Source organism: Trachemys scripta, chromosome 4 (genome assembly GCF_013100865.1).
Source record: "Trachemys scripta elegans isolate TJP31775 chromosome 4, CAS_Tse_1.0, whole genome shotgun sequence".
NCBI classification, from domain to species: Eukaryota; Metazoa; Chordata; order Testudines; family Emydidae; genus Trachemys; species Trachemys scripta.
This window is the reverse complement of record NC_048301.1, coordinates 83377192-83405079: the sequence shown is the minus strand read 5'-3', so window position 1 is coordinate 83405079 and position 27888 is coordinate 83377192. Positions and strand designations below refer to the sequence as shown.

The 27888-nt window shown below is 41.6% G+C and overlaps 1 protein-coding gene across 2 annotated transcripts; it reads left to right on the top strand.

The window, feature by feature from the left end:
• The first annotated feature begins 185 nt into the window (after window positions 1–185).
• Window positions 186–27097, top strand: NADSYN1 (NAD synthetase 1). Of its 2 annotated transcripts, XM_034769774.1 has the most exons (21): window positions 190–343; window positions 1495–1555; window positions 2071–2187; window positions 4484–4537; window positions 4985–5074; window positions 5869–5920; window positions 6943–7031; window positions 8650–8767; window positions 10174–10305; window positions 11109–11183; window positions 11356–11480; window positions 13332–13380; window positions 14888–14990; window positions 16242–16410; window positions 16819–16954; window positions 17200–17306; window positions 19302–19433; window positions 20653–20722; window positions 21561–21689; window positions 22689–22865; window positions 26714–27097. In XM_034769774.1, the coding sequence occupies exons 1-21, from the start codon at window positions 259–261 to the stop codon at window positions 26765–26767; spliced, it is 2124 nt and encodes a 707-aa protein (XP_034625665.1). In that variant the 5' UTR covers window positions 190–258; the 3' UTR covers window positions 26768–27097. The 2 variants fall into 2 exon arrangements, with proteins under 2 accessions (XP_034625666.1, XP_034625665.1); XM_034769775.1 differs by lacking the exons at window positions 22689–22865; window positions 26714–27097 and having other exon boundaries at window positions 186–343; window positions 21535–21671.
• Window positions 27098–27888: the final 791 nt, after the last annotated feature.

Below are 27888 nucleotides of genomic sequence, written 5' to 3'. Positions count from 1 at the left end.
CCTGCTGCTAGGGCCTGAGAGCTGGAAACTGACGCGAGCAGCCGGGGAACAGAAGCCTGCCAGGGCCCCTTGGACGCTGTGCTGAAGGTTCTCGCCTCAGTGCCTGGCACCCAGCCCGAGCTCGGATCGGGGGAGGAGGGAAGGCAGGAAGTAAAACCATGTCAGCCCCGCCGGAAGCGCTTAGTAGTGCAGTTTGTTGCTGCTGGCCGGGCGGGGGCTGCTTTGCGTGCAACCTACTGCAGGGGCGGAGCGGCAGCCATGGGCAGGACCGTGACTGTGGCTACCTGTGCCCTCAACCAGTGGGCTCTAGATTTTGATGGCAATTTGGCACGGATTTTAAAAAGCAAGTGGGGGCAGGTTAGGGGCAAGGCTTCAGGCGTCACCTAGCGCGGAAGCGGTGACGCCTCGGGGGAGGGAGATTTCTCTCAACATCTTGGGACTGCAGCTGCAGTGGGGGGTGACTAGAGAACTGAGCCCCAGGCAGGCGGTCCATGAACTCCTGAGCCCCACTGGTGTCTAGCTAAACTCAGCGCAGGGGGTGATGTTGTTGCCCTGATTGAATTAAAATGGGATTTTTTTTTTGAGCCAGAGTGGGTCAGCTGACAGGACAGTTTTAGGCTTTCCAGGTCCCCAGTGTAGCTCCCTGTGTCTCTTCCCTGCCATGGGAAAGTGATACCAGGAGCTACTCTGGGGACCTGGAAAGCCTAAGTTTGTCCTGCCAGCTGACCCACTCTGTATGAAAGGAAGAATGGGAAGAAAGGAGGGAGGTGCTGCTTGGAAGGAGAAGAGTGAAGATTAAGGCCCAATCCCTTCCTGACCAGAGCAGAAAGGACCCTTTCTGAGCAGCTCAGAAATTGCCTCTATGATGCCCTCCTTTGTGGTAGGGCACAGAGAGGCAGCTGAAGCTCTCAGTGGTCAAGCCAGCATCAGTGTTTGCACAGTAGATTTTTAGCCCCTCTTTTCCAGGAGGTGATCTGTTGTGCAAGGCCTGTTTTCTGGTTCTTGCACCTGTGGAGCTCTCGCAGTATGTGATAATTGTGTGGAGGAGCTGCTGCAGCCTCAAGTGTGTAGCAAGCACTGCACCGAACCACTGCTTTAGTTTGTACAGCCCCTTCTGACCCATTTCCTTATATATTAGCTTCCCTCTGTCATGATAAGGCTCTAATGGCTAAGGCTCACAGTTAGATATGTAAATGAAGAGGTTATTGCTAAGCACCTTGGAAAATCTGGCTATTTTGTTAAGGTGCTAAATGCAAACTGAGCTCTTCTGAAAAATCTGCCTCTAAATAAACTTGAGACAAAAAGGATAGTGACACTTCAAATGGACTAAAAGATTACAGGATGACACTGTTATATGGATGGAGACCATTAAAAGAAACCTGGGACTATATGTCCAATGCTGGGATCCCCTCTGCACACTGACAGGTTAGATTACCATTTAATGTTTTCTGTCTTTTATCTCTCTCCCACTCCTCCCCCCCTGCCATTTTATAGGTATTGAAATAGCAAAATACAAAGGAGCAAGATACAGACTTGGACCAGAGCTTGAAATTTGGTGAGACCATCTTAATTACTGTATATTTGGTATCTTTTCAAGGGGGAGAAGTATATATTGCTCATCAACAGAATAACTAACAATAACAACAAATGGTCAAGAACAAATTGTAATGCAGAATACTCTGTGTAATAGTATGCAAATTGCAGTTTAAACCCCAGGATTGGCTATATGAGCAAAAATGTGTTAATGGTAGCGAAGGGTGCAGGATTGAGTTCTTTGTTTTACAACTCCCAGTGGCATCAATTATTAAGTTTATTGTAATGAAAATTCCAGATGATAAATATAATGTTCAATTCTGTCCTTTAAACCATGTTATTTTTTGTGAAAAAGAATACTTCAACAACAATACTGTAGAATTTTAAATGCTGTCAATGTAAATGATAAACTATATAGTTTCTTTGTGTTCTGTGCCCATATGTTTGGGAGGTTGTTTTTATCTTAAGTGGTTGTGGCTTCTTGTGTCTAATTCTGATCTCATCTGAATTTTTTGCCTCATATCTTTTTCTACATAGTGGCTATGGCTGTTCAGATCACTATTATGAGTCCGATACACTCTTACATTCATTTGAAGTTCTGGCAAAGCTTTTGGAATCTCCTGCCACTCAAGACATCATCTGTGACGTGGGAATGTAAGTGTTGTGTAATTATTACGAAGGGGTAGCTGCCTTGGAAAAAGATGACCCGGCTGTCTGAGCAGACACTACTGGATAGCAAGGACTCTAGAGCAGATGTGGGCAAACAACGGCCCGCGGGCCACATCCAGCCCACAGGACCGTCCTGCCTGGCCCCTGAGCTACCGGCCGGGGAGCCTAGTTCCCGGCCCCTTCCCCGCTGTCCCTCCTCCCCGGCAGCCACGCCTCCATGTGTAGGGTGACCAGATCAGAGGAAGAAAATATCTGGACACTGGGGGGAAGGGGGAAAAAAAAATGCCGAGTGCTGCCAGCGGAGCAAAAAAAAAAAAAAAAAACCCGCCGGCGGAGCGAAATATCAAGACAAATTGCATCCCGACCAGAGAGCAGTCGGGACGCGGGACAAACAGCTAAAAATCGGAACAGTCCCGATTTTATCGGGATGTCTGGTCACCCTAGCCGCGTGGGCCATGCTCTGGCCCACCGCTCCCGTTGGGCAGCGCAGCTGGCTCTGGCCAGGTGTCATGGCTGCGAGCTCCTGGTAAGGGGGCAGGGAGCGGGGGGTTGGGTAAGGGTCCTGTGGGGGCAGTCAGAGAGGAGGGGGCGGTTGGATGGGGTTGAGGTTCTGGTGGGGTGGTCAGGGGATGGAGAACAGGGAGAGTTGGGAGTGGGAGTCCCGGGGGGCCTGTCAGGGGGCGGGGATGTGGATAGGGGTCAGGAGGGCAGTCGGGACAGGGAGCAGGGCGGGTTGGATAAGGGGGTAGGATCCCGGGGAGCAGTTAGGGGCGGTGGGTCCCGGGAGAGGGTGGTCTGGGGACGAGGAGCAGAGGGCGATTGGATAGGGGGTGGGGTCCTGGAGGGGCTGTCAGGGGGCAGGGGTGTGGATAGGGGTTGGGATAGTCAGGGGACAGGGAGGTTGGATGGGGGCAGGGGTGCCAGGAGGAGGTGGTCAGGGGACAAGGAGCAGGGGGGTTGGATGGGTTGGAGGTTTTGAGGGGGGCAGTCAGGAGGCGGGAAGTGGGAGGGGGCAGATAGGGGGTTGGGGCCAGACTATTTGGGGAGGCACAGCCTTCTCTACCCAGTCCTCCATACAGTTGCGATGTGGCCCTTGGGCCAAAAGGTTTGCCCACCCCTGCTTTAGAGCTACAGTGGCCCAGCTGTAGCATTGCAGCTGCGTTGCTGAGCACTGTAGCATAGACAGTACAGCAACAGAAAGGGTTTTTCCGTTGCTTTAGTAAATCCATCCCATCAAGAGGTGGTAGCTTGGTCGATGGAAGGGTATACAGTGCAGGTTAGGTTGACCTAACTATATTGAATGGGAGGTGAAATTTTTCGTAGCCCTGAATGATGTAGCTAGTTGACCTTACTTGTAGGTGTAGATAGGAAAATTTTTCAATAGTGCCTTAGTGACTTAGACTCCTAAGCCCCACTTTGAAAAGTGATTTAGGCTTCCAAGTGCCTAAGTTGTTTTAAAAATGGGGCTTGGGCTCCTGAGTCATAAAGGCACTTTTCAAAACTTATCCTCTGTATTTAATGTTGTTGTCCAGTACCAGGAGCTTTGCTACTGTGCATGAAGTTTTTACATGGGAAGAGCTGCAGTATGAAAGTGAAAAAAGAACCATTAGAAATCTCTCTTTTTTCTTCTGGATACAAACTAGGTAGTTTCACTATTTTTAAGTTTGAAAAATAAAAAGCCCAGTTTTTTCTTTTTTAAAGAGATTTGAGTGGAAGGATCACTAGGATTTAGAGCATACTCTTGGGAAAAGTCTGGGTTTTATTTCTAGGTGATCATGAACTTGTGTGATTATATGCAATTCTTTCAACCTTTCTGTACCTCAGTTTACCCATCTGTCCAGTGGGATTAATACTTGCATATATCCCAGGAATGTTGAGGCTCTATTTATAAATATGTGTCAAGGGCTTTATGATCCTAGCTAGCTATCACAGAGAAACTACCTTCATGAGTAGAAGCAACCTTACATTGACATTAGGGAAAATGTTTTCAATTATGTGCTGATCCCTAGTCAGGTTTCCTGAATTAAGTGAAGTGTTTCTGAATTGCATCCTTTAAAAATTAAATATATAAGGTCAGCTTTTCTACTCTGCTGACTCAGCTAGAGGTACCACACAAGTCAAATGTGGCAAAGGATGCTAAAATATATATCACATTTACAGCAGATCTCCTGTAATGTAGTAGATATTTTTAATTGGAGTGTTTTTCAATTATCAGCTTGTTTTATTAAATTAACTTAGCTTCAGGTAACACTGATTTTTTTTTTTTTTCTTCTTTGAACAGGCCTGTTATGTGCAGAAATGTTCGCTACAACTGTAGAGTCATCTTTTTAAACAAGTATGTATTTCTTATCTAGATAATACCTTTTGTAGTCACAGGTTAGGTTAACTTCTTGGTATATAGTTATCAATAGAAAACAAATCATATGGCAACACATTTATATTTAAAGGGACAACACCAGCTTCATGTCTGTTAATTTCAAAGAGATTAGCAATTTTTGTGAACTTTCTATTTACAATGACATCTTACTTTTTAATGGAAACATCAAAAATTCCCCACTGCTGCATGACAGACCCACAAAACCAAGAGAGGAAGCTGAAACAGATAGACTATGCAAGGGAAAACAGTGAAAATGGCTATATACAAATTGCTTTCAAATATGCAAAGTAAACATACTGAAAAAATAAATAGAAACTTAGCATTTGTTAATACTCATTTGCCCTTGCTGCAGTGTAAGTACTTAAACTCCCTCTCCATATTTTTTTTTTTTTTTTTTTTATAAAGGAAAATTCTTCTGATCAGACCAAAGATGATACTGGCAAATGCAGGAAATTACAGGGAACTTCGATGGTTTACTCCGTGGAGCAGAGCACGGTGGGTTGTCTACAGCGTACTTCTAAGGCTGCTAAAAAGCATGGATTTGCCATTGCAGTCACAACAAAGGGATTGAAATGCCCATTCCAATGCATTATTTCTGTTGCAGGTTCAGCAGCAAGGGAAATCCATTTAAGCCACCTAATGGTAGCTTAAGGAGGGGGGAGGGATAGCTCAGTGGTTTGAGCATTGGCCTGCTAAACCCAGAGTTGTGAGTTCAATCCTTGAGGGGGGCAGTTAGGGATCTGGGGCAAAAATCAGTACTTGGTCCTGCTAGTGAAGGCCAGGGGCTGGACTCAATGACCTTTCAAGGTCCCTTCCAGTTCTAGGAGATGGTATATCTCCATTTAAAAAAAAAAAAGGTATTTCATTTAGAAAGCTCTTTAAATAGGACTAAACTTATATCTCGTACTGCCATGCATGGAGGGGAGGCTCTTTAAGGATGAGAGTCTGCTGCCAATGTGGCCGTGTTCTTCCCCCCATACCGCTTCCCCTGACTGCCTTCAGACCAAGCAGAAGCCTTTCCATGGAGTCTAGGGTTGGAAGGGTCCCAGCCTGTTTACGGATCTAAACCCACGTCCAGCTGGGTATCTTCTCTAGATGTTTACAGAAGATTCTACCTCAAGAATGGAGCATGGATTTCTGTCCACCTTGTGGCACGATCCATGTGTATTGATATAATGGTCCCTTCTGACCTTGAACTCTATGAAACATCAGGTTAGCATGGACTATAGCATTGAGTTAAAGCAGAACATTTATTTCTGAGAATTGCTGATTTGTATAATTTGTTTTAGGTTTGTGGAGGAATATTTTCTCCCCAGGATGATACAGGAGGTGACAGGACAGGTGCGTTTAAGGAATGTATTTTCTGATCTTGTTTTAGTATCAACTAGACATAACTGAATCAAAAAGAACTTAATGACAGTATAAAACTGTTAGGCCAAATTCGGCTGTCAGTCACAACAATGCAAATTCAATGGTTTCAGTGAAGTTTTAGTTACTTGTGAGAATGAGTGAATAATTTAGCCTTATTTACTTAAATGTTAATGTTCTGCAGCAAGGCAAGAGGGTCCAAAGTTTGCCCAACAGAGGATCACATTGGCTGCTTACCAGGAGCTTGAGGATCAGACCTGAATTTCCCAAAATAGAACAGGTTTTTCTCCTTGCTTCATGCACAAGTGCAACCTGCAACAGTTGCATGTTACAGCACAAAGTGCTCCATCTTGATCTCTAAGGCCTTGGCTACACTGGCGCTGTACAGCGCTGCAACTTGTTGCGCTCGGGGTGTGAAAACGCCCCCTCCCGAGCGCAGCGCTGTAAAGTGCCAGTGTAATCAGAGCCTGCAGCGCTGCACGCTCGCTCGCAGCACTGCAAGCTACACCCCTCGGAGAGGTGGAGTACATACAGCTTTGCGAGAGCTCTCTCGCAGCGCTGGCGGCTCGACTACACTCGCGCTTCAGAGCGCTGCCGCGGCAGCCCTGTGAATTCCCGAGTGTAGCCAAGGCCTAAGTAGGCAGCTCTGACTTATGGCCACACCTTTTTGTTAAATCTGAGGGTGGCTTCTAGAACTGCATGAGCTACCCCTGTTCTCCAGAATCTTTAATTAAAAAGAGATGGGCCTGAACCAAAACCCTAGCTCCTAACACCACTGGAACTCTGGGCGAGGTAAGAATCTGATCTGGATTTTTCAGTTTGGCCCTATCTCTAAGTAAAATCAGTTTGAGATTAGACAATGTGCATTGTTCTTTTGCTTTGATACTAATTTTATGTAGTTCAGTATTTTTCTTTTTTGGGGATTACTTTTTTAACTCCTATTAGACAAGGCCCCCTGTTTAAACATGCATGTCTGTGTTCTCTGTTTTCCTCAGGAAACTGTTCCTTTTGGTGATGCAGTGCTAGCAACCAAAGATACATGCCTAGGGAGTGAAATCTGTGAAGAGCTGTGGGCACCAAATAGGTAAGGCAGAGAGATGAATGAAAAATAGGATGAAACATGTTCTGAAGCTGCCAAAAGGAGAGGTGCCTCTGCAAAGCCAGTTAATGTTCCTCTATGGAAAAAATCTTTCAGAAAATGTCAGCATAACTTGGATTATCAAAACATAACAAGGAGCAAGAAATGCATGCAGGGTGTGTGGGGGAGTGTCTAAGTAAATGGGACAAAGAATTTTGTTGTCTTTATGTATTACAGTTTCAGTGTTGAAAACTCTGTGTGCCCGATGGGATGACAGATGAACTTGAGAGTTTTAATTAACCAGTTCGTAAACCAGGAGTTTCATTGTACTACAGTGTCTCAAAGGATAATACATAAGGAACCAAACCTTTCCACTATGGTTTTGTGTGTCTTGTGAAGAATTAGGAAAGATACTCCCAATCATTGTTCCATATTCAGAGAAACTTACTAATTCCACACTGCAGAATTCTACCTCCCTCATTATATCACTTGCACACTCATCTACAGGTGTATTATTCACTCTTTAATTTAGGTTTTATTCATTTTTAATTATCAGCTTTATTTTTTTAAAAAACTTAATAGTGCAGGCAGTGCATAGCGAGATAGCTTAAGCTAACTCAGGACATGCAAAATTCAAGACATACTATTTAAAGGGTATTCAGCTGAGGTTCTGGAAATTTCTTTCCTGCTTATGGGGAAAGTAAATTCCAGTGCCCAAATTAAGTGCCCTTTAAATAGTGTCCTGAATTTCGTTGTTTTAATTTTTAAATTCCTTAGACTTTTATATAAGAGTTTTTCTGTTCTCCTGTAGAGGTTTAAAATTCTTTACAAGGGAGAAACTACCTAGGGTCCCGGTCTTTTCAGATTAGCAGGCAGGATTGGGGAACTAATTGACATGCAGGGGAAACAGTGAAACTGACTATAATACAAAATGCTGTCAGATGCATAAATTAAACAAATAGGAAAAAAAAAAGTAAATGTTTCTCTAAACTCTTCCAGTTCTAGTCATCCTTTGTTCCTTGTAGCTATAGAAAGTGCAAAATTTTCAATGATGTGATTGATTGTCCTTTTAATAACAGTATATTTTCAACCGATTTCCCATAAAAAAGAATTAAAAATAAAAATGCAGCATGCTCATTTTCTCATCTCCATGTCATGTGACTGTAGTCGATCTATTTGTTTGTGCTGTGGGGTTTGCTGAGAAGGAGAGAGTAGAGCTACAGACCTTGGAGGAATGCTTTCATTTCCTCAATGTTAGAAATAATCTTTCTTCTCAAAGAAGGATCATCTGATCTTTTTGCTTCGCTGGGATCAATATATTCAAATATATGAACAGGTGACTTCCTTTGAATTAGAAGGATGGCATTTGATAACCTAAAGGAGGATGATGAAAGCCCCTCCTTTTCTCTGGAAACAATCCATCCATGACAAAGGAACAGAGCAATGCAGGGAAATAAATATGATGCTTTAGCAAATATTTTCATTATTTGAACTAACCAAGACACGTATTAAACTGGCAGTGGACTACTTTAGGCATGGCAAAGAGACAAAATTAGTGGCAACTAATAACAAATGACACAGAGGAAATGCCAGCTGAGTATTGTACTGTCTCTTATTTTTACAGCCCTCATATTGAAATGGGGCTTGATGGGGTAGAGATCTTCACTAATTCGTCAGGGAGTCACCATGTGCTGCGGAAAGCTCACACCCGTGTGAATGTGGTAAATTCTGCAACAGCAAAGGTAGGTCTTTTTAAAGACCAACTCATCTCTTCATTACTTACCCCAGTTTTTCAGGGTAGTCTCCTCTACTCTGAAAGGGCATAGTGTTGCCTGCTTGTGCTAGTAATTAGGCTTGATGGCATTGGAAAGCTAAATCTGTAATCTTCTTTTCATATATATAATCTACAAAGGAGAGTCAGCAAAATCTTAAACCAGGGTGTATTTAATTCAACCAAGCCCCAGGGAGGTGAGATCCAAAGAATGGGCACCTTTGATTCTTCTCTATCTTGGTTCCTTTTAAAAAAACAGAAACAAAAACAAACAAAAAACTATAACACTAAAGAGACAAAACCACCATTCAGAGTGACTAATTATTTTACTGTTGAAAGCATGAAATGTTGTATCCACTTTATGCAGAAAAAAATTGTAATCAATTGTAAACCGATATAGCTCTAAACAAAATATGCATGCATACTGTATGGTGCAAATTTACCAGGATTGACAGCTCATTACTTGGCTATAATCCACTCAGTGAAGGGGAGAGATTTCCTAGCATGGGCACAAGTTCTGTGGTTCCCTTAAAGCCACAGGCTCCTTTCTGATCTTAATTAAAATGTTCATATTGACATGAGAGCTGAAGAAATATCAGTAATTATACCATTAAGGGAAAATAAAGATCTGGATTTACATTGAAATCTTGAGGCTTTTCCCTGTCACCTCAGCTTATCCTTTTGCCTTCAGAGGTTTATAACTGCAGAGGAGATTAGCAAAATGATAATTTTTTCTAAAGCAAATTATTTTTAAAAAATTAAGATGTTAGGATGTTTTGCATTTTTTATATCTAAAAAAATATATATTCAGTGATTAGGTAAAAACTGTATCTGCTTTTAATAGAGATGAGGTGGAGGGGAACAAGCCAGTGAATGGCAAGCTAAGCCATGAAAAGTGATTAGTATGTGTATGATTGTCTCTTCATAGTAATTTAACATGCTTTGCTTGCTTAACAGTATCTGCTGTGCCCCCAAGACATCCAAATATAATTTCTTCCTCACTTTGCCAAGCTCTCTATTATAAAGAATTATTGTTATTTTTGCAACACCTGCTATCTTGAACTTTGAATTTCAATTCTAAAGTAGAGGCCTCTACTACTTGAACTAAAGAGGCAACTCCATCTGCCAGTAGCAACCATCTGAGGGAGATGTAACACACTTAGCCAGTGTGTTATATTATTTGTTTTCACAGGGCCCACAAAGTGCTGAGCACTTTTTTCAAATGAAAAGGAAGGAATGGTCCCTAAATTAGTCACAATGTAAAGATGGAGAGTGGACTTGGGAGGGGGCAAAAGAAACCAGTAGTTTACCTTTTAACAATCCATAGTTTTCAAACTGTTATATTTTGAAAAAATATATATATTTTTTTCTTCTTAGAGTGGTGGGATTTACGTCTTAGCCAATCAGAAAGGCTGTGATGGTGATCGTCTGTACTATGATGGTTGTGCCATGATTTCTATGAACGGAGACACTATTGCTCAAGGATCCCAGTTTTCACTGAATGATGTGGTAATAAACTCAGGCTGACTGACACTGCGAGATTCATTTCACTCCTTGGTCTCCCTCAGCATGGCATTGCTATCCTTCTCTCAGACCTTGTTGCAAGGTGAAGTCAGTGGGACTGCTTCTACACTGAGGCTTTTCAGAAATTCTCCCGCCATTGGTCTAGCACAGGTTCAATTCCATTGGTGCTAGGAAGGCTGGATGCCCTAATATAGACCAGGCAAGTGCCTTTTTACTAAGTTATCCAACCCTGCTCCAAGGGGGTCTAGATGTCACAATGGCACAATTGGGGGCAAGCAAAATAATCACTTGCCCCCAATCCACACTAGCACTTCTTGTTTTGCCTGCAGTGATGGAACTGCAGGAGGGGAAGAATTTCTGAAAATCCTCATGTAGACCAGGCCTGGAGGTTTGGATATCATGGTGGTGAGGAGCAGGCCTTGTTGGTTTATATGTGCTTATTTAAGCAATTGGACACAAAGGTGTCAATTAGAGTGTAATAATTATAGGCCTAGTTTTGCAAACCCTTGTGCAAACAAGAAACTTGTTAAGTCAGTATGAACTTTCTCGTGCAGGGATTGTGGGATAGTCTATTGTCCAGTGCATTCGGTATAAATTGTTCTTATTTAATTCATGTGAGGAATCCTATTGAAGTCACTGGTTTTATGCTCATAAGTAGATTGAGCAGGAAATATCTACCATGTAAATGACTGAATCCCTTTTTAAACAATTCTTTGTACCGTACATTTGGGTTTGGAAAGCCATTCTGTACCTGTGTCGGATGTCTAATTTTAAATGCCTTTCGCCAGGAAGTCTTGGTTGCTACGCTGGATTTAGAAGATGTTCGAAGTTATAGGGCAGAAATTTCATGTCGTAACCTAGAGGTAAGAATTCTTCAAAAGTGTTGAACTTGTGCTCTTTGATGAATTTCAATAAGTCATTGAGTCAACACATCTTCAATTATTGAAAGAGAGACTGTTGAAATACTTAATGCTTTTATAGATAAATGCTACATTAAAACTGATGACTTCTCAAATTTTCTATTCTATTAATTAGGCAAGCAAAGTGAATTCCTATCCCAGAATAAAAGTGAATTTTGCTCTGTCACGTTCTGATGATATATATGTACCTATCTGTGAGCCAATCCAGTGGAGATATCATAGTCCTGAGGAAGAAATCTGGTAAGCATAAATGAGGTGGGGAAATTAATTTATTCAAAATGAAAATATAGTCTGTTGCATAGTTTATTGGTAAGGTTAAAAAAAATTTGGACACTAAAATTATTTCTTGATGGTATGCAAATTCCTAACGGGAAAGTGTCTAAACAAAGGAGATCAATAAAGATGGATTTTTAAATATGAAATAGTTCTTATAACTGTTCTGGAGTATTTATTAGGGCTGTCGATTTAATTGCAGTTAACTCACGCGATTAACTCAAAGAATTAATCGTGATTAAAAAAGTTAATTGCAATTAATTGCACTGTTAAACAATAGAATACCAATTGAAATTTATTAAATATTTGTGGATGTTTTTCTACATTTTCAAATATATTTATTTCAATTACAACTTAATACAGTGTGTACAGTGCTCACTGTATTTTATTTTTATTACAAATATTTGCACACTAAAAATGATAAAATATTATTTTTCAACTCACCTCAGACAAGTACTGTAGTGCAATCTCTTTATTGTGAAAGTGCAACTTACAAATGTAGATTTTTTTTTTTCTTTTTACATAACTGCATTCAAAAACAAAACAATGTAAAACTTTAGAGCCTATAAGTCCACTCAGTCCTATTTCACGTTCAGCTAGTGGCTAAGACAAACAAGTGTTTTTTACATTTACAGGAAATAATGCTGCTCGCTTTTTATTTACAATGTCACCTGAAATTGAGAACAGGCGTTCGCATGGCACTTTTGTAGCTGGCATTGCAAGGTATTTACATGTCAGATATGCTAAACATTCATATGCCCCTTCATCCTTCGGCCACCATTTCAAAGGACATGCTTCCATGCTGACGACACTCGTTAAAAAAATAATGCGTTAATTAAATTTGTGACTGAACTCCTTGGGGGAGAACTGTATGTCTCCTGCTGTTTTTCCCACTTTTTGCCATATATTTCATGTTGTAGTAGTCTCGGATGATGACCCAGCATGTTGTTCATTTTAAGAACACTTTCACTGCAGATTTGACAAAATGCAAAGAAGGTACCAATGTGAGATTTACGCAAAGAAGGGACGAATGTAAAGATAGTTACAGCACTCGACCCAAGGTTTAAGAATCTGAAGTGCCTTTCAAAATCTGAAAGGGATGAGGTGTGGAGCATGCTTTCAGAAGTCTTAAAAGAGCAACATGCCAATGTGGAAACTACAGAATCCGAACCACCAAAAAAGAAAATCAACCTTCTGCTGGTGGCTGGTGGCATCTGACTCAGACGATGAAAATGAACATGCGTCGGTCCATATTGCTTTGGATTGGAATGGCGGTTGAAGCATTAAGGGACATATGAATCTTTAGCGCATTTGGCAAGTAAATATTTTGTGATGCCGGCTACAACAGAGCCATGTGAATGCCTGTTCTCACTTTCAGGTGACATTGTAAATAAGAAGCGAGCAGCATTATCTTCTGCAAATGTAAACAGACTTGTTTGAGCGATTGGCTAAACGTGAAGTAGGACAGAGTGGACTTGTAGGCTCTAAAGTTTTACATTATTTTGTTTTTGAATGCAGTTTTTTGGTACATAATTCTACATTTGTAAGTTCAACTACAATACTTATAAGGGGGGAATTGAAAAATCCTATTTCTTTTGTTTTTTACAGTGCAAATATTTGTAATAAAAAATAGCTAGAAAGTGAGCACTGTACACTTTGTATTCTGTATTGTAATTGAAATCAATATATTTGAAAATGTAGAAGACATCCAAAATATTTAAATAAATGGTATTCTATTATTGTTTAAGTGTGCGATTAATCACGGTAATTTTTTTAAATCTCTTGACAGCCCTAATATTTATATTTTATAACTTTCAGCCTTGGCCCTGCATGCTGGCTTTGGGACTACTTAAGACGCAGTAATCAGGTAAGAACTCTCTTTTCAACATTGTCGTCTTATGTTTTAACCATAAGAACGGTATAGGTAGCTTGCCTCTACCTAGATTTCTTTAGAGCAAGATTATTCTGGGAGACTTTTCACTAGTATCTTCGGTTCAAGCTTAAAGCACTTATTCAAGGTGTGTCTAACTGTTCTCTTCAAATCTGTTAGTGCCCAGTCCTGCTTTCTTTAAATTCAATACAAAACCCCCATAGACAAAGGGATTTTTGTTTTTGTTTTTGTTTTTTTGGTAACCTAAGTTGGTGCTCCAGTTTCCTGCAAGCAACATATTTTTAATGGCATGATAAAAACATCCTTTCTACCCTGTACCCAGAAACAATACACCAGATTCATTGCTGACTTGCAATCTGATTAAAGTCAGTGGAATTGTGTAGGGTGTAAATCAGCACTGAATCTGGCCAGATTGTTTAGGATCCCTCAAGAGAAATTCCTTCTAAGAGCTTCATTCATGAATCTGTTTCCTTTGTGTATTCATGTTGCTGTTGACTTTTTTTTCTTCTGCTTAGTTTTGGGCCCTCTTTTCATCATGCACATCTCTATGCTGTACATCACACAAGTGCTGAATTGTGATGCTTGTATTCTTGCCAGTTCTGGGCTTGCTCCTGCACCCATTGAAGTCCAGTAGAAAACTGATATTGGCTTCTGTGGGAGTAAGACTGGGCCCATTATGGCTGTTATTGGGAGAGGCGCATTACTCATGCTTTCCCTGTAACATGAAAATGGAGGGTGACTATCATGTAAACTACTGATGAATAGGACAGTGAATTTAAGATTTAACCCACAACAACAGTTTATTGCATCTGCAACATATTCAACTATTGCTAACATGCACACAGATGAAATCTTAGTAGAAGTTGAGTGCCTACAGAGAGACATGAAAAAGTACTAGTCAGTTACAGCTCTCTAAAAATAGATGGTCCCTAACTATAAAGAAAACATACTGCATCCATTGCAAGGTAACTGCTTTTACCATTCCTTGCCAAAATAATGCTGATGATCACCTTCCATCTTCTCAAAAGCCATTTTAAGTAGATGAACAAAAAAAAGTGACAAACATACTAGTGGCTTGATTCCAAAGATTGTGTTTTGAAATAAGCAGAAGATCACATTAAGCAATGATCCAAATTAAACAGCGTGGGTTGGATACTAAGAACGCCATTCTTCTTAATTGGCTTTCCTTAACCACGCTAGAGGGTGAGGACCTGTTCAGCAGCTTTTTCTAGCCATCAAAGTAAAAGGTTTAACCTGAGACTTGGCTTGGTTAGCCAATGCAAAGTGATAAGGGTGTGAAATGCTTTGCTAGATCTGTTTTCCAACGAAGTACTACCAAACTTGACTGGCCCTGCTGGCTGGAGCATGCATAACTCACCTGAGGGAGGGACACAGGAATGGGCTGAACATATTGTTTCTGAAGGGTAAAATACATTTTTACAATGGCACTTCTTACAGCTTTTTCCATTGTTTGCTGTTTAAGGCAGGATTTCTCTTACCGCTTAGTGGTGGAATTGACAGCTCTGCTACAGCTTGCATTGTGTATTCTATGTGTCGCCAGGTTTGCCTTGCAGTCAAGAATGGAAGTAAGTTGGTGTGTATGTGTGTCCTTGTCAAAGTAACCAAGCTTGCTAATGGTTAGAGGTAGATGAATATTAGCCATTAGTATAGTACATAAGGTGCAACATACTGGTCATGTGCTTAATTAGAGATCAGGCCCAAGCGCTACATTTCAGTGGAGTGTGGTAGCTAATTGCCTTAGATGCCTTTTGAGAAACCCAGCCAAAATGTGGATCCAGATTTCAAAGATCCTCCAAATTGTATGTATGGGTTTTAGCCTGAGTTTCATAGCTGACCATGTCCACACTTATGGCGTGTGGAGTACACATGCAGCATGCCTGCTAGTGGGGGTATAAATAGCAGTGTAAATAGTGAGGCATGGCTTAGGTGAATAGAATAGAGTGCCCTACATGCCTGACCCTTGAGGGTATACTCTACATGGCTCTCTATATGCCCAAGTAGTGCCTTCTACGTTGACACTGCTGTTTTCAGCAGTGTAGTGTCTCTCTACCTCCCTGCTGCCAGAGCCTTTCCCTGCCACAATGTAAAGCTGCAGTGGGGGGAGGAAGGGGAAGAGCAGCAGGGAAAGGCTTCAGCAGGAGACGACAGCAGGGAAGGGCTCTGGCAGAAGGGAGCTGCCAGAGCCTTGCCCTGCCAAGATCCCACTGCCAGAGCCTTTTACTGCCGTGTGTAGCTACATGTGTAGTGTATATCTTCACTTATGGTCAAGGCATAGAATACATTGCCATGGATCTGGATTATTCTTTGGATTTATCATCCAAATTTTGGGATGTTTGGGTCTGGTGTTCCAGTTTATTGTGGGAGAGTTTGTTCATTTTGGGTGAAATTCAACTGTGTACGTCGGCCAGCTCAGTTCTTAAGCCGTGCTTAAATCTCACACACATACTTAAGGAAAGGTAAGCCCTGAAATTGGGTTGAAGTAGTCCATAAGCTTTGTACTGGATTAGCATTTCATCCTTATGAAGCCTCTTTGTAATACATGGGACAAAACTTTTTTATATTTATAGATGCAAAACCAGCGGCAAACTCAATAATTCTCTTTGATGGAATTGAGAACATTTGAAATGCCAACAAATGAAGTGTTACCTTATTTTGTGAAGGGTTGTTGGGAGGCTTAGTTCCTTTATGATTGTAAAGTGCTTTGAGATCCTCTAATAATTGGTGCTATGGAAGAGCGAAGTATTATTAGCAGTAGTACAAGGTATCTGTGATGGTTCATCTGATTTCTCATTTTACTTTTACTGCATTGTCTGCAGATCAAGGTGTGCTGGCCGATGTACGTAGGATAGTGAATGATGAGACCTATACTCCTGAGGATTCCCAGGAATTCTGTGGACATATCTTCACCACTTGTTACATGGCTAGCGAGAACTCCTCCCAGGATACATACAACAGGGCCAAATTGTTGGCTGAACAAATAGGCAGGTATAGAATAAGAAATACTTGGATTAAATAATGTTGCAGTTAAGATTTCATATACAGTTTCAGGTTTTCTAAAAGACCAGTCTGAGAGTAATACAGGTGGTAAGTAGAATATTACAGCCCTTAATACCTGAGTGTATGTGTGGGGGTAGGCACTGGGGGAAGAATAAGGAAACCAGTCTACTGAATTTGAAAAGTCTGCACTCCAGGCTCCCCAAGTCTAGAAGCCAGATATTAGGTGGTGGTAGGCTTTAGTGCCTTAGTCCTGTGTCCTTGATTTACATGCTAGAGAATTGAGGGTTTGATTATTTTCTTCACATAAGGAAGACAAAATTAAAACCATTTGTTTTATACTGTTTTACCTAGTCATACGCATGCAAACTGATTTACTTGTGCTTGTAATCTTTTCAGCTATCATATAAATCTAAACATAGATGTGGCAGTGAAAGCCATTGTGGGGATTTTCAGTATGGTGATGGGCAGATCTCCCCAGTTTCGTGTCTATGGAGGGAGCAGCAGGGAAAATCTGGCACTACAGAATGTGCAGGTATGCTTTTGTTGCCCCAAAGGAACCACCCCACACAACCCTTCTGATACTAACATTTGGGGATTAAGTGACACTGGGTTGCGGTCTTCACTAGTCAGCTGTAGAGACCAGAGTTCTAAATGTGGCTTAGTTCTGAAGTATGCTGGGCTCATCGTAGTTCCTAGTGGACATTCGAATTTGACTTTGAATTCTGTTTTATGAAGTTTGCTTTGTAAATCTGCTTTATTTCTCAATTTGATTTGTAGGCTAGAATAAGAATGGTCCTTGCCTACTTGTTTGCTCAGCTGAGTCATTGGGCTCGCGGGATGCCTGGCGGGCTTCTGGTGCTCGGATCAGCCAATGTGGACGAAAGGTGGGTGAATATTAGAAATCTATTGACAAGTCATTGGGAGTCAAATTCACTGCAGTCTTTTGTAACTCCACTGGATGACAGTATATACCAATGCCCCAGAAAATATAATTAAGAATGAAATGAGTGTACTGAAATCAATGAAAACATGAACTGAACCAAATCAGTAGACATTTTTCAGATGCCCATTAGAGAATTGGTGCAGTAATTTGATAAAAAGAACAGCTGTTCCTTTCTCAGCAATCTTCAGTAGCGAAGGTGACCCAGATAGTAAATAGAAAACGAACGTGAAGCTAATATTTTGTCTTTTTAATGCCTTTATTATTAGAGATTTAAAAAAAAAAAACCCCAACAACTTTGGAAGCCATGCAATATATTTAAAAATATCAGGACCAAGCTTAGTAGCTTGGTCACAGTATGATGGGGCATCACAAAGGACAAGGTGACCTGTGACTGTGGGAGCCTGGAAAGGTGGGATTTTAGTTGCTATTGAGGTAAGTAAGGAAGTATTTTAGTTGTTTTTGTGTGAAATGCCCTGCTTCATTGGTTGGTGGAGGCATCAGAATTAGATTTACAGTTTGCAGATCCTCACATTGTAAATGGGGGAGTTGGGCGTCAATACATTGCAATGTAATACAAAACAACAGTCAGACTTACTTAAGTAAGCCCAGGGTTAGTGGGACTCACGTTAGCTGACTTGTGTTACAGAACCCTGGGCTTAAGTGTCTACATTGTATTTAAACCCTACATTGAGACTTGTCTAACCTAGGGCTCAGGCATCCACACTGCAGTGCGCAGACTTGAGTCAAAGTTACCATATCCCAAAGTCTCCTGTAATGTGACCACTCTAGCCTTAGGACTGTGATGCACTGTGGGAAAACTTTACTGCCTGCCCTGCATGCTTTACATGCTGGAGAATTGAGGGGTTGTTGTTACAGGAAGTTTGAATAACCCACCTAACCCAGGATGCTCTCTGACAGTGTGCTTGCAGATGGGTGATCAGAAGAGAATGGGTTAATGCTGACCTGAGCTGCTATTGTTAGCTAAGGGTATGGGGGAATGGCTTCCCTTTTCAGTAGAGTGGACTGCAGATTGTTGGGATAGAGAGGACTAAGGAAGTTGTCCCATGGAATTGTGGGATACTTTTGGATGAGTCCCAGGACCCAAGTCAAGCAGCGCTGCATCTACACTGCAAAGCAATAGGGCTTGGACCCTGGGTCCCGGTTTCATTTGAGCTTTGACCCTAGAGCTCTGCAGAGTCCTGGGACCCTGGGTCAGTGTAATTGGAGTGTAGACCCAAGTGGGGGTTGGCGTAAGCCTGGGCTAAAGCATAGTCTTATGTTGGAGTGTAAACATTAGAGACCCCAATCAAGATCAGGGCCCCTTTAGTCCAGGCTCTGTACAAACACACACTGCATTAAAGCTGTCCCTGCAGAGGGAGCTTACAGTCCAAATAGAGGCATAGAGACTTTCCCAAAGTCATGCTGAAGCTCAGAGGCAGAGCCCACAGCTCCCAAGTCCTAGTTCAGTGTCCTATTCACTGGACTATTTTGCCTCTCCTCAGAGTAGCCTGTAAATTACTTACCCCTCTGATTTCCCAAGAAGGTGAGATCAGGTGGTCTCTGAGTGGTTGGATTATCCAGGAAAGTTGAGACCTCAAGAGGGAAGGGCTCTAAGAAGTGGTTTATGCCAGTCCTGGGAGGCAGTCAGCCTACATTGCTTCAGGAAATAGAGTCTTCGTTTTGTTTTTATTTGCAATTCACTTGTAATACATACAACGCTAACTGCAGTTGCAGTAGGTATTAAAATATTATCACCTCCCTGCCAGAGACATAATGGGCATTAGAGTAGCACTACCACATCCGAACAATAATCTGTTTAGCCCTTAATGTCCCAGTGACTTTAAAAAAATGATAGCCTTATAAATACACATGAAAACGTAAAAGGCCCTATTTTTATAATCTTGGTTGTTATATAAAGTTCCTTATTCTCTTTCAGTCTTTACGGATACTTGACTAAGTACGATTGCTCCAGTGCCGATATCAATCCTGTTGGTGGAATCAGCAAGACTGACTTGAGAAGTTTCATACAGTATTGTATGGAAAACTTCCAGCTTACAGCACTCAGAAGGTGAGTGGTCAAGTAATGATTCTTAGGCCCTGTTTTAGCATCCAGACTCCTCTTCCTCTCCTACAGTGTGTGCACATTTGTAACATAATGGAACTCCAGTTCTGAACCTCTTACGCCACTGTAATACATGTGATAAATAATAATAACTTCTGTGTTTAAATGTAGCTGCAGCTAGTATATTTTTCCTGATCAGTGTGGACAAAGATTTTTCTCTGAAAACCAGGCAGCCTAATAGCACTATTAATATTGGCCCTCTATACCTACCAAAACTCTGTAGTCTTTAGCATAGCTTTAAAACAAGGATATATTATGGTTCTTGCAAAATAAATCCAAGTGAATATTTGTCAAGGAAGTTATGCCATAACTGTGCTAGCAACTATGTTTAAACATGATTGCTACTAGGGCTGTATCTACACCTGGGTTTATTTTTTGGCAACTTTTTTCTATCATTGCTAACATCAGCTGGTTGAGGGTGCTAGTGGAGACCATGCTGCTATGACTGCCTGTGTTTTTACACTATATTACCCCTCTACCCCGATATAACGCTGTCCTCGGGAGCCAAAAAATCTTACTACGTTATAGGTGAAACTGTGTTATATCGAACTTGCTTTGATCCTCTGGAGTGCGCAGCCCTGCCCCTGCTTTACCGCATTATATCCGAATTTGTGTTCTATCGGGTCGCGTTATATCGGAATAGAGGTGTATTTAAAAGGGACAGTGTTAATGCGGTCAGCTTCAGGAGCTGTTCTATACTAGCTTTCCCAATGTTGTTACCATAAGGGGAGCTTCAACAGTGAGAGACTCTTGGCAAAAACTCATTGTAGGCAAGGCTATGCTCTTTTTCAGCCTTAGCCTGGACAGGGATTTAGATGGACGCAAGACTGTTTATTTGCTGTTTCTGTGAAAGTAGCACAAACTATCGAAAACTTTCAGTTGCAGAACTGATTGGTGTTGTGTTTGAATCCTGAGGTCCTTATTCCATTTATACTCAGACTTGACTCAGGAAAATATATTATAACTATGAGTTTACAATAAGCGTCACTCTGTGCATCTGGGAGAGCTTTTGGCACAAATAGCAGTAGTCTAGTAGATGTCCCATTTTCTTTTCGCGATCATTTTGCAGGTTGTGCTCCCCAAATGAACTTAAATAAAGCACTTGATATTTAGCAGGCCAGTCAGCTAACGGGATTGGTTTGAATGAATGCTTTTTCCTACACAGTATTATATCAGCTCCACCAACTGCAGAGTTAGAGCCCCTGGCGGATGGACAAGTGTCTCAAACTGATGAGGTAATGGGCAATGACTTTAAAAAATGCTCTGGTAAGCCTTATTCACAACTTGTTTTTTGTTCAGTAGTGGCGTTGCTGTCCCTCTTCAAACTATGACTAAGATAAGTTTCTCTCCTTTTTGAATGGTCTCATAACCCATTCCACAAAACAGGTCTGTAAACATTAATATCTGGCACCAGGCTTGTTTATACAGGCCAAGAGTTTCAAAAGTAATGCGTTTTTGGATGCCTTGAGTTTTGGGTGCTCCACTCAAGATATCTCAGGGGTCTGTATTTCAGAGGGTGAAGGCACAGCCCTTCCTGAAAATCAGTCCCCTTCAAGGCCTCTCAAGTTGGGCCCCCCAAAATGGGAGTCATTCAGAATCACAAGTCACTTTCGGAAATATTGGCCCCAGAACTTTGTTTCTTCATTTTCTTTATTTAGTTGGATATGAGATCAGTGTTCAAACTTACAGAACTCCCCTGAAATCAAGGATGGTCTAAATTCTAGGGAACTGTAGAGTGTTTCTAGGAAAGTGGAGGGTAAGTCAGGGCAGAAGTTCTCTTCTTGTCTTCAAGCAGAAGGCCAACATCTAAGTTTATCTTGCAGACTTGAAGCCTGTGTTCAAGTACCACAGAAGGAAAAATCCTTTTTATTCAAGAAGTGTTCTTGCTAGCTAGATGCAATATATTCCCATAAAAAAATTCTGAAATTCCACTGCAGTCCTTATTTTAAATGGAGATGGATTTTCTAATTAGTATTTCTCTGATTAACTGAATTTATTACAGTCTCCTATAAAATAATGCAATCTGACTCATGTTCTACATTTTCAGTGCCCTTTTTGTGTGTGATATTTCAGGAAGATATGGGGATGACCTACACAGAGCTCTCAGTCTATGGCAAACTAAGGAAGATGGCCAAGGCTGGACCTTACAGCATGTTTTGTAAGCTGATCAATATGTGGAAGGAGATCTGTACCCCAAGAGAGGTAACAATTAAAAAAAATCTTGTATTTAAAATCCTCCATTAACAGAATTTGCGCTTGGAAAAAGATCACGTGTAGTTTTCATAACTTAAGAGGAACAGCTTAATCAGTCTCTTGTATTTAGAAATACCCTAGAAAGGTTAAAGGAGAAAAGATCAAATTTCAAGAGAAATCTCTCTGTGGAAACCTGCCCACTGACACTGATCACACAGCAGCCACTGTCTGTTGTGTTTTGCTGTTTTCTGCTTTTACAAGCTGGCACAGATCCTTGAGTGATTCCAGCCTTTTGTCTATACTGCAGACTGTTAGATCAACAGTTAGGTATTCTGAAGGGAACTGTTTGTTTTTAGATCTATACATGCAAGGCCAAATTCTGCCTTCCCTTATATGCGCCCAGTCCCCATGAAGTTAATGGGTGTACCATGAATATATTGCAGGAGAGAAGGTGGCTCTTGATTTTCAAAACACCTAAAAGAAATCCACGTCCACATATCCTGTGACAGAATTGGTTGGAGGGGTGTCATTTCCATGACATTTCAATGGGCACTTGCTTTTATCCCAGCAGTGCCCTTTTTGGGACCTCTGTGAGGTAGGGAAGTTCTATTATTCCCATTTTACAGATGGGAAGCTGAGGCACAGAGAAGCTAAGTGACTTGCCCAAGGTCACACAGGAAGTCCATGGCAGAGCAGGATATAAAATTTGGGTCTCCCACCCAGGCCAGTGCCCCAACCCCTGGGATATCCATCATCTCCCTTTATAAGAAACATTTACAGCAAAATAGTACAGATGTGTGTTTCATTGTGACACTTTTGTGCATTCTGATACTTTAAATGCATATTACATAGCTAGCTTCCTCTGTGGTAAGATACATTAGTAGTGGTAACTAATATATATAAATTTGGATTTGTGAATTAGCTCTCTCCAGAGTAACTTGCTCATCTAGAATTGTGTTTAAGTTCTGAGAAATTTCAGTTGATCTGAAACTGTGTTTTGTACACCAGGTGGCATCCAAGGTGAAGCATTTTTTCAGGATGTACTCAATTAACAGACATAAAATGACCACCCTCACACCTGCCTATCATGCTGAAAACTACAGTCCTGACGACAACCGATTTGACCTGAGACCTTTCCTTTACAACTCCACCTGGTCCTGGCAGTTCAGGTCTATAGATAAACAAGTAAGCATAGTTCACTTCTTCTCTAGGTTTATTTTAAATCATTTGTGATGCAATAAGCTCAGTTCCAGTATGTCTACATAGACAAGTTTCCTATGATCTAATTCTTAGGAGAGCATAATAACTTTAACTGTTACTTTAACAGGGGCATGGAGGAATGTTTGGGGGAGCCTCCACGGAAGGGCGGGGAGGGAGTGCCACCCAGCCCTGCTCCTCACCCAGCTCTGCTCCAGCCCGGCCCTAGCCCTAGCCCCCAATGCGGCCTGGCCGGGGCTCCTTTTACCTCTGTCCGGGTGTCCCCACCCTGACCCCAGAGCCACGTCCCTTGCTACAGCTCCCTGGGGTGGGGAAGACAGGGTTAAGGGGGGACACAACCTTGAAAAGTTTGGGGACCACTGAGCTATGCTTATGAACTCCTGCCCATTCAGAGCAACGGGCCAGCACACAGTAACAGAAGTCTATCTACACGGACCTGATTGCAGGATTGGGACCTAAAATGGTGTGACAAATTCAGTAAGAGCTGGGAAATTGAGTGAAGGTGTCTGCCCATCTGCCTTTACAGCAATCCCCTCTTTGAACCTTGAAGTCAGTGGAGTTACACTGAGGATTAATTTGACCTTGTATGCCTGGATATAGCAACTGTTTTTAGACTGACACTGTGAGGTGTGTAGAGAATTGAGTGGTAGCTGTAACTATGACTTGCTTGGCTTTCTGTGGGCTTCAGTCACAACCTTAACATTATTTCAATACATTTTCTTTTACCATAAAAGTGCTTGGCTGAGGAATTTTAACACATCGGCATTTTCACTGCCAAAGATTTTACATTTCAGTTGCTTTTAAGAATATGTTTACATATGGAACAAAATATTAATTCCCACCTCTCTGAAATGTCAGGCATGCTGTACTAGTAGCTGACTCCCTGGAAACCTAGGATAAAAGGTACCATATGCTGCATTCCTTTTTTAGCCCCACCCCACAACTCATAATTTTGGGCCTTTTCCCATTAAAGCATAGGGCAAAACTCCTTTTGGCTTCAGTGGGAGCTGGATTGGATATTTTTGTAGGATCAGACTGTAAAAATCTGGCCTCTCTTTTCGTGCCTGTAAATATTATGGGCACAGTGAATATCACTTAGACTTGTAATGACCCAATGTGTTGGCATATGCTTTCCTGTGAGATCACTTGATCATTGCCTGTTAGGTTCACTCCCTCTGGGGCACCTGGCATTGGCCACTGTCGGTAGACAGGATACTGTGCTAGATGGACCTTTGGTCTGACCCAGTACGGCCTTTCTTATGTTCTTATGTACTTGGGCCTGCAGGTATTTGCCATTGCAAACTGTGTGCAAAGAGGTGGGCCAGTTTAAAAAAAAAAAAAAATCCATTCCTTAAGTTTTTCTTATCCAGTAGATTACAGCAGCAGCCTGTGCTGGTAACTGTTTCAGAAAGTTTTTCACAAGACTCAAAAATAAGGGCATGTTACAGGGTTCACTCTGCACTGTGGTGCCTCCTGCTGGCTGTTGTGGGGATTAGCTCTGTTCAGTGCACCCTCCTCTGGTGGTGTCTCGCCGCCGTCACTCCTATTCTAGGACCCACGTCTCTCCAAGGACCGTGGCATCCTCTTCAGCAACACAGCCCTCTGGCTATGCTGCACTCTGTGCTCCCCACTTCCGAGGGACCTGCAGTCTGCTGTTCAGACACTTCCCTTAGTGGCTACTGCAGTATATTGTCTGGCCACTTCCTCGTGGCCACAGCATCCTCTTTATCCTTGTCTTAGACATCCACCTGCAAACCCCAGCAGCCAGCCAGGAGCTCTCTCTCGCTCCCCCAGCCGCTGCTAGCAGCACTGCTCTGTCTAGGATGCTGGCAGTTCTCTCAGCCCTCCAGAGACACAGTCCTTCCTCCCTGGGCTCCCTGCAGAGAACTGCCTTTCTGTGCCCTGCAGTTCCCTTTTTATATGAGCCTGCTTGGCCCTGATTGGCGGCTGCTCCCTTCACCCCTTCTCTGATTGGCTGCCTCCGGTGCAGCCTCCCTAGGGCTCTATTAACCCCTTAGAGCCAAGTGTGGAGCAGATGCCCCATCACAGGGCCTCTTATAATACTGCAAGGCAAGGCTGGTCTATTTTGGTAAGTGAGTGCACTAAGGGTTTCCCTTGGCCTGGAAATTCTGCACTTGCAGGCCACTCACTTGTAATTCCTAAGAGAATCATCCTCGAGGACAATGTCATGTGTTGTTTGTAGCACAAAGCCCAGAGATAAGATGTTAATTGGAGAGAGCTTGAGACAATGGTTTTATTTAGATTCGCCAGACCTGCAGTTATGGCTCATTTCATCCTCCAGCACAAAGGGGCTGTCGCCCTGGTAGATTTACCAGTGTGAGGGAATTCCTAGGTGGTGCAGCTCTGATGCCACCCTCCATGGCCAGAGCTCTTCTGCACTCTACTACTACCTGGCTTCCAAAATGGCCCCTGGGGCCTTGAGCAGCTGGCATAATTTAGAGCAGTTGTGAGGTGATTGGGGCATGGGCTGACACAGAACCTGTCGGAAGGATCAGGGACTGAGGGTGGATGCAAATCTTTTGCATACACCTTTCTCTGCTGTTTCCAGTGCTTATTGGGCACAGCTGAGAATCTGGCCTATGGCTTATTGTTCCTTTGTTCATTGTTCATGCGGAGGTATAAGAAGAAGGGGATATACATCAGGGCCCAAATGGGGCTCTGGGTGATCACTGCTTTCCACCACCCAACACAGATGTAATGAGGTTAAGTGGTGTCCGTATAAAGAAATGAAAACTACTGATTATTCCTCAGGATAGGCTTTTAATGATTTACAGCTATAAATGCAACATAGAAAACAAGCACAAGTAAACTTTTACGACTATTTTTAATACTGCAGCATTAATATAATCTGAGATCAAATTATTCCGACACTTATTTTTTTAATACTATAGTGTTAGTACAACTTGAGATCAAAACAGCTCGAGCAACCCAGACTTCTTTACTCTGTTACCTTATTTTACATGCAACCAGACTATTTTACTTTAAAACCTTACCCTGCCGAGAATATGTTACCCTTTAGTCGACTGCTCTGCATTGGCCAGGTGCGGATAGTCGGTGCAGTTCAGGTTTCCTTGGTTCAGGGGGTGCGGGTCAGACTGATCAAAGAGAATAACTTCTTAGACCAAGACACACCCCCACCCCCACCTGAGGTTCTACACATTTAATCTCATCTGCCCTCTGTGCTTTGAAGCAGTTCAACCAATCAGTTTAGGCCAAATTTAGTGTTGTTGCTTTGGCTGTATAATTCATGCTTACTTATTTTCTTGTAGCCAATTATTGTTTTAGTTTATAAGTTAGCTTATTTCTGTGTAGCCCACTGTGGTTTCCCTTAGTTTTCTAGGTAACTTACCTCTAAATGGGCTATTAGCTTGATTGTGGGTGAGGTTATTTTGATGATCTAAAGGCCTAGCGCATCAAATCCACATAGGAATCAGTTTTTTGGCTGCAGCATCTCTTAACCACAAGTTCCAAAGGTGGTTTCAATAAACCATACCTGGGGGCATGACCTATTATACCATATAAGAGTCAGCATAAAATGTTGTCTGGTTGTAGGTGTCTTTTGACCACAAGTTGTAGCTTCATTTTGCAAAGCTTGCTTTTTAAAGATAATTTTGCAAAAATTCTATAAAGCTTCCAGAAGTTTTAGGCCTAATACTGGTGTTCATCTTAAACTTGACAACAATCTTGCTCAAATTAATCACAGTTCACTACCCCAATTCCTTGTGTGAATCTAAAATTCATAGCAGAAATTAAATGCAGATTTGTTTTTACTTCTGTACCTTGTTTACTTACAGGTTTCCAATCTAGAAAGTAAGGAAGGGAAACCTGTACTTGAAGATGTGGACTGACTACTCTCCACTCCTATACTACTGACTTAATAGTGGTTCTACAAACACAACATTCAAGGATAGAGTATATTCTGAAGATCAGCATGGTTCCAGTGACTGAACAGACTATAGAGCTGGTCTATCTTTTTGTTACCAGTTATATTTGTAATTAATCAAACCCAAATTAGTTTGGACAAATAAGTTTCAAGCTGTATTATTCATGATTCTGAATGGTTTGCTTCAGCTATTCACTATTTTGTTATTCATGGTGTGTGATTGGTCACATATTTCACATGGTCATGGCTGAAACTTTTAAAATGTAAAAATAAAGATTGGACTTTCGGGTTTTAATTTTTGGATAATTAATCATTCATGATTCATTAATATTTTCACATATACCCAAAGATTGTCTGAATACTTGGAAATAACAAGTGATATGATCCCTCCAATCATAGAAACCCAGGTCAGTACTTTTGTGTGAAAATGTGTGTGCCCATATAAAATTTGACTGGGCCTAATGAATGGTCTGCATGTGATTTTTATATAACATGTTGAACTGAAAGCAAAAATCTTTATAGTCTCTGGCACATGCTGCTGTAAAAAAACCTAAATTTTTATTGTGGAATAAATTCACATTTTTATAATGCTAATTGGCTCTGTTCTTAACATTTTTTAGTTACATAGAATTAACTAACTCATCTGGTTTAGTGATTGGAACAGCAGAGGAGGTTCCTAATTTAACAAAGGTATTTGAGCATGGGCCAAATTTTACATACATGAGTAGTTTCTAATGTGGCCCAGATCAGCACTCCTAAGGTCTGTTTCTGGCTCTGCCATCTACTTGCCGTGTAACCTTTGAAATTCACTTTAATCTCTGAGTTTGTTTCCTCATTCCTAAAATAGGGATACTGCCTAGTTGATACAATGCTGAATGCGCTCTGAGATCCTCAGATAAAAGGTACTCTACTATTATCTGTAAAACATTATTTAAAGGTGAGCTGTAAATAAAATTGGGCATGTGCCCTTTTTTCCTGCTTTATGATTTATAAAGAAAACTTTGGTATACAGGACATGTAAAATGTTCCCTCAGTGCCTGGCATTTTTTGAAAAGAGATGGGGATAAGGCTGGTATTCTGGCTAAC